This window comes from Morone saxatilis, unplaced genomic scaffold (assembly GCF_004916995.1).
Source record: "Morone saxatilis isolate NCDOM2014 unplaced genomic scaffold, NCSU_SB_2.0 Contig8, whole genome shotgun sequence".
Taxonomy (NCBI): Eukaryota; Metazoa; Chordata; class Actinopteri; family Moronidae; genus Morone; species Morone saxatilis.
Window position 1 is genome coordinate 24,949,608 of NW_023340257.1, and position 6,998 is coordinate 24,956,605.

At 41.7% G+C, this 6,998-nt stretch overlaps 1 protein-coding gene across 1 annotated transcript in view; it reads right to left on the reverse strand.

The window, feature by feature from the left end:
- Positions 1–500: 500 nt before the first annotated feature.
- Positions 501–6,998, reverse strand: part of bbc3 (BCL2 binding component 3) — a 10,381-nt gene continuing 3,883 nt past the window's right edge. The window contains exons 3-4 of the mRNA XM_035680779.1: positions 5,320–5,525; positions 501–3,126 (exon numbers count right to left, since the gene is read on the reverse strand). Coding sequence (XP_035536672.1) covers positions 3,031–3,126; positions 5,320–5,525 — 302 coding nt within the window. The 3' untranslated portion in view covers positions 501–3,030. The remainder of the gene's footprint in view (positions 3,127–5,319; positions 5,526–6,998) is intronic.

Below are 6,998 nucleotides of genomic sequence, written 5' to 3' on the forward strand. Positions count from 1 at the left end.
GAGAGAGAGAGCAGCGAGGGTCTTGACCTTGAGTCTGCTAATCCGTGGTGCTCTCCAGATGTGATGGAGACCACAGCGGTGTGTGTCCGTCCGCTGTCACACATGGCCTGAGGGCTGCTGCCCCGCCCCCAGAGCCACCAACATCTGTAAACATCTGCCGCGCCACATTCTGGTGGCAGAACAGACCCAACCTTAGACCCGGGTTGCCACATGAGCTAAATAAATAACAGTACCTCGGAGGTGGAATGAGATACCAAACTGGATTTTTGTCTCGGAGAGGACTTACTCACCTAATATATATTCCTAAACACACACATGTTGCGTCATGCACCTGCAGCCTTTTGGCACAGCTGGAACTTATAATGGTGGAGGAAGCATTAAGATCTATTATAATATGTTAGTACCACACTGTGAATGCTCTGTTACAAGTATATATATATATAATGTGGGATCTCTAGATACATTGTTAGAAATGAAACAACCCAACAAGTAAATATAGTTCTCCTTATTTTTATTGTATAAAAAAGAAAAAAGTACAAAATTCATGTAGAAAGTTTACAATAGAAAAAAGTTGAAAAACAGCAAATACACACTGCATGTGATGACACTGAAACTGAAACGTCATTGTATTGAGGGAGGCGAGCCCTGAACCGGGGAAGTGCACTCTCACAAGAAAAAATGACCAGGAAGTGAGCAACTGCACGTGCTCAGAGCGCCACGCAGAACGTCTGCAGGCTGTGGTATCATTAGGACTTTATACATCAAGGCTGTCAAAAATGTTAAAAACAAGGCCTTGTGCTAAAAAAAAAAGTTACAAAACAGCTAAGGCCAAGTGAGAGTGGTATAATATGTATGGCAAAAGAAAAACCGCCACAACCAATCACTTCCCTGTTGAATTTATGAGGCATTTTAAGTGTGACAGGTCAATATTTCAGAGAAATCCTCAAATAAAAGTTGAAATTACTAATAATTCAAAGTAGGTGACAGTACATAAATGGATATTTTTAGTATGTGCAGCACCACATGTAGCACTAGCGCTGTCCAAAATCACAGAGCTACACCGTTTCATACATTTCCATTGTTTGTTTTCAGTTCAAAGGGGGTTTTCAGTTCAGTCAGTTTGAGCTGTTTAACAAAAACTTTGAGTACTGGTAACAGTCTGAGATGCCTGATTTTGTCTTTTTTTTGTGCTTTAATATTATATTTAGAGTATAAAGGGAGATTTTTGGTACTTCATCTAATATACACACTGACAGCTAATACATCTCTTTCAGTTTCTGGAGTGGCATTCAGTAATATACTCACATCTCCGTTACCATTTGTGCTTCATGGGACAAACACAAAGCTAACAAAAGACGCATCAGTCTGGTTTCAAATTTGGAATATCAGTTAAGTTGTTTATAATAAAACAATTGCCCTAAAATGTACCGTTTAAAATAAGTTTTTTAACGTGAGCAACGGACAAGAGATGTATCCACTTTCAGCTTTATCTCCCTTCTTACTCAATCTCTGTTACAGTTACAACTAAAATACAACTTAATTCATTGTTTTGATCAAAGAATGTAAGAAAACAAATAAATAATACAATATGTAAAAAAAAAAAAACAAGCTACAGAAAGGCTACATTTCAAAATAAATTATGCTCTTAATATGAGCAAATCAACATTTTCTCCCAAACTACAATGAAAATAATCGAAGGGGTTCATTTTACAAACAGCATCAAATACTTTTCAGTCAAAAGATCCAAATCATATATTTTTCTTTAACTCAAATCCACTGGATTTAAATTCAAAACTTCGCTCAGAAATACAAAACACATCTCCCAAACACAGTGAACTCTCGCTTTGATAAGTACTTTTAAAGTCCATCAAATTCTCATATTAGTTAAATTCATCTCCCAAAAGAATATTTACAAACGATCAAGTAACTATAAACACTGTCGACACGGGCGTGAGACCCCGCCAGCTCCCAACACTGGCTGCATGAGCGCTGCGGAGGGGACGCACAGCGGCAAAATGTGTGTATGTTTGGTGGGGATTAAACTATTTCTGTCCTTAAATGACCTTAAGCCACGCTGAAGCTGGATCCTTTGAATGTGACTTGAGTTTAGTGACAAAAGAGTGTGTGTGTATTTGTTTGAATGTGTGCGTGTGGCTGATTGTCCTGATGTTAAAGATTAGGCGTCAACAGAGCGCTGAGCAAGAAAGGCACGTTTGTATGATGAAGCAGTTTCAGATTGGGAGAGAGGTTCACTCAGTGCTTTGCTCCATAGTGGAGTAACACCCGACTTTTCCCTGCGATGCAAACACAGCGTCCAGTTTCACAGTTTCTAAGTGGGGGGGCAAAATAAAAACGCAACAATAACACGCACACATCAGACGAGGGTCAAATCGTGTCTGTTATCATATATAATTATTTTTAACTCAACTCAGATGGTGTCAGAAAGGAGAAGATATGATGATGAAAATTGTATGTAATCAAAGGGAAGAGAAGAAAAACACGTCTCATATCATCTGTGGTACGGAAAGCCCAACATCACATTATGTGCAAACCTATCCCATTTGACCCAGATCTGCCGTGTGCGGACACACACAACACACACACACACACTGACTTACACACACTTGACACTTGAGTCATGCCTGCTACATAAAGAGCTAGCCCCCCCTGACAAAGACAGAGAAAAGCGAGGGGATTATACAGAATATACAGGTAGGAAAGTGACCGTCAGTCCGTCAGCTGCAGTCTGAACCAGCAGACTGACCGACAGACGGACCGTCAGGCAGACAGACAGGCAGGGCCCAGTTTCCACAGCACCAGCACCCTGATCCAGCCCACAGGTGGCACCGACACCTCCAGCTGCTGATCCATCCTCCCAAACTCTTTGTTCAAGAAAACGTTTTGATTTCAGGCCGCGTTAATCCTCCAGCTTTCAAAACGGACGACAGTGTTCACCGGCCACGGTCCCGATGGTCCGTGGCCGAGTCCTGAATGAGAAGTCGCCACGGTGGCCGCAGGTGAGACGGCGCTCTACGTGAGCCTGTAGAGAGTGCTGAGGGTCTGGGTGATGAAGTTGAGGAGTCCTCGGCAGGCGTCTCTCAAGTCCTGCCAGTGGGGGGCAGCATGCTGCGAGGGAAAGAAAGAGAGAGACGTCAGTCTAAAAAGAATAAAGACACATTGGATTATTTGTGTGTCTGACCTTTTCAGGAGAGCAAAGATGCTAAAAAATGCGCATTTATTGACAAATTGCCCTACAAACAGCTCAAACTGAATTAATTTCACAACTGCAACTTCATGCTAGTTAATGCTTTTTGTCCCTGTGTAGCAGCAGCTGGGAAAGACAGTTAAATATAAATAGTTGAAAGGTACTGAAACACACTTAGATATCCACAAAGATGTTGGAACTTGGAGTTTGACTTGACAGTTTCAAATAATGAAAACTGAATAAAAATAATAAAAATCTTTGATATCCGACAGCTTGTAAAGAGAGAGGGCTCGACGGGCAAAAGCTTAAAAATACATGATGTCATATTTGGGGGTGGAGGCGAACGGGAAAAGGATGTCGCAGAGAGAAAGAGAGACTACATGTCTGCACTCTGTACAGCTCGAACAAGAGGATAAACAAGTGTGTGTCTGTTCAGGATGCTTCTCTGAACTGCCCGAACCTCACGTGCCTGCGGTTAACCCTTCCCCCTCCCTCCCTCTCTATCTCCTTCCTTTACAATCTCCATCCCTCCTTCCTTTTGTTTCAAACTGCGCGTTTAGAAAAAGTGTCTGACTGGGCTTTTAGCTCGTCTGGGTTATACACACATCATTTCCCCAATTTCCCCTCCAGAATAAAGTATCTGTTTTTCTCGTGCACGCAGCCGACCGACCGACCGACCAGAAGTTCAATCAGGGCAGCAACCTGCTACACACGTCTGCAAACGGAGATGTTACACCCAAAGTGTGTGTGTGCAATCCACGTCTGAGTCAGAGCCAAGAGAAGGTGACGTCATCTTTGTTTATGTGCATAAGGCGGGATGGCGAGGGAGAGAGAGAGAGAGAAGTGGTGTGTCTGTGTATGATGGGGGAGGAGGAGGAAGGGAGGGGGGAGCTGCTGCCAACTCCTCACGCGATCTAGTGCACAGAGGGAGGGAGGGGCGAGCGAGATAAAGAAATAACAATAAAGACAGCAGTGGAGGAAAATGCTGTCATCTAATCTGTGTGTTTTAAAACCAACTGGATCACATCAGGGGTTGTTTTAATGTGTGTTTAAGAGTCTTTTTTAATTGTTTTTAAGGTAGAAACAACAGTTTTTATATTATAATGTCTAAAAAAACTATTGTACTAATAAGAGTGTAGCAAGAGTGAGGAGGAAGGAAACTGTAAAAGACAGAGGGAGATCAAACGAGCGTGAAATGGAAAGGAAGGAATAGAGACTGCGAGTAATAAAGTGTTTTTCCAGTTTTTGAGAGTGAAAAAGAATAAAGGGGCAGAGAGAGAAAGGAGGAACTCTTTAGTGTGTATAAAGATCAACAATAACAAAAGAGAAACCATAAAAAGAAAGTGACATGAGGGGGATGAAGGGGATAAAGGAAGGAAGAGAGAATCTGGCTCACACACGACATTGATTCATTCACACACACACACACACACATATTGATCTGTCTTCACACACACACACACGCGTGTAATTACACATGCATGCAAACTCACATGCTCATCCATGCAAGAAGACACCGGACTGATAAGAATCAATGTGACCGTATTCAAGGACACAGAAAACACTGTACACACACACGCTCAACTCGAGAGAGAGAAAACACCTAAAGCGACTTAATAACCACCTGTACGCTCAGAAGTTTCTATTTATTCTATTACTTATTATTATGTTTTACCCACAGGTTGTTTGTCTGTTTTTTATTAGCTTATCGATGGGATGTATGACAGTCAACATCTTATTCACAACTTTTTTTTTAAATGGTAGCATTGAAAAGTGTCCTTTTGTTCCACTGATGTCTTTTAAATCTAATTTTACACACGTGCTTGTTTGTACGCGAGGAAGCAGAGACAACACAACAGCTATTGTTGTGACAGGTTTTTTTTGTGAATGGAAACAAATTTAGCCTCACACATAGCGGAAAAAACAGAGCTAAACATAGTCGACTCCGCTCTGAAGGAGTCTGGTTTACTTTATTTAATTAATTTAGATATCTGCAGAAGGGGTCTCATTTAAGGTTAACTCCTCTCTAGTTCAACACCTAAACATTTCAGACTGATTCAATTAAGCCTGACAAGTGGACACACTTTAAATTGCAGCCCCGTCCCTCCGCTTACCGCTCTGCGGAGAACTGTGGCGTTAAATTCATCTCCAATGGTCCTCAGCTGGTCTGCCACTCTGCTGACCTCCAGCCGCTGTACTGCCTCCTCCCTGGGGGCTCTGTGCTGCGGGGAAGCCCAGGATGGGTGCTCGTTCTGGGGCAGCAGGTCAGGCAGAGGTCCCTGCCAGCTGCAGGCCTCTTGGCGCTCCTCTCTGTCCGAGTCTGCAGCAGAAAAAGCAAAATAAATTCAGAAAAATAAGATACTAACAAGGAAAAAAAAGTATGTATTTCCCCGTTTTCACTCATTTAATTTGTACCATTATTCTTCCTCATCCCTGACTCTCTGTCGGCCTTTCTCCAGAGAAAATATGTCCATGAATGAAGAGCACTTTATTGGATACGCAGAGCCTCTGGTTATGCTTAATTGATTCTCAACAAGCAGCGTACATTAATAGCCTCCTTACACACTAATGCAGACGGTTCAAGTCGGGTGGGATCTGTACACACATAGTAACACAGGGGGCAAGCTACACAGGCCGAGCAACAGAGAGCCATTTAGTGAGCAAACACACTCACAAACACACAATAACATCAGAAATCCCCTTTCAGGCCGTCACTGATCATCCAAGTTCAACATCTACGTGACTTTACAGGTAACTTGGAGTAATATGAAGAGATAGATAAACATAAAAGTACAAATATTCTGCTTTCGCGTGCATGTTTTTGATTGCCTGAAGTGGAAAAAATTAAAAGTTCATCGTCTTTGATGCATAAAGAACAGGAAGGAAGGGATGTTAATGTGCGTTTAATCTTCCATTTTGACTTCTGACATTAAAAATAGGCCATAAAACAGTTACTGTGGTTACCAGTGGGGTTGTTTAGTTCTCAAACTCTCACACACACACACAACAACTCATTGCGCACGCACGCCACGCACGCAACCAACGACACAACAACACAAGCACACAATATTTCTTGGAGGAGCCTGATGGAATGACTTATTTTCCTCTGTGCATCGGAACTTGGGAGCAATAATCGTCTTAATCTTCGCTTACAAAGTCTCGGTATGGAGAGGTACTAGTGTGCAGTGTGTTTTGTTGTGTGTGGTGTGTGGTGGCTGTGTGTGTTTTGGTGTGTGTGTGTTTGTGTGTGTGTGTCGTGTGTGTTTGTGTGGTGGTGTTTACAGACTCATGTGTTTGTTTTTTCAAACAGACAAACTACCTGAAACGCCATGTTGGTCCGCTGCTTTAGGGCACACAAAACAGTCCCCAAAGATCTCACTGAAATGTAAAACATAAAGCAAGAGGTTTTTTAAAAGCTGACCGTGGCAGTCTGCTTTTGATTCTTAATTCATTTTCTGACTGTTTCAAAAAAGTATTATCTTTTTTTAATGTTCTCTCTCCACTTCCAATTTATATCAGCTTTAATTTTAGTTTCTTCAATGTGCAACATCTGTTAAAACCCTATATTTTATAATAAATGAGCATCATAATCACATGAAGTCGATTTAACTCCCAGACTTGACCATGTTTTATGTAACACAAAACAACAAAGTATTAACCAATATTAAAATGGCGTAGTGATGTTGGTGTCGATCTTAAATTCACATAGTATCATTTATTAATCATCATAGATCCGTCTCAGTTTAAACACCAGGTATCTTTTAGGAGATGAGTACGACCAACCCTGTCTTAC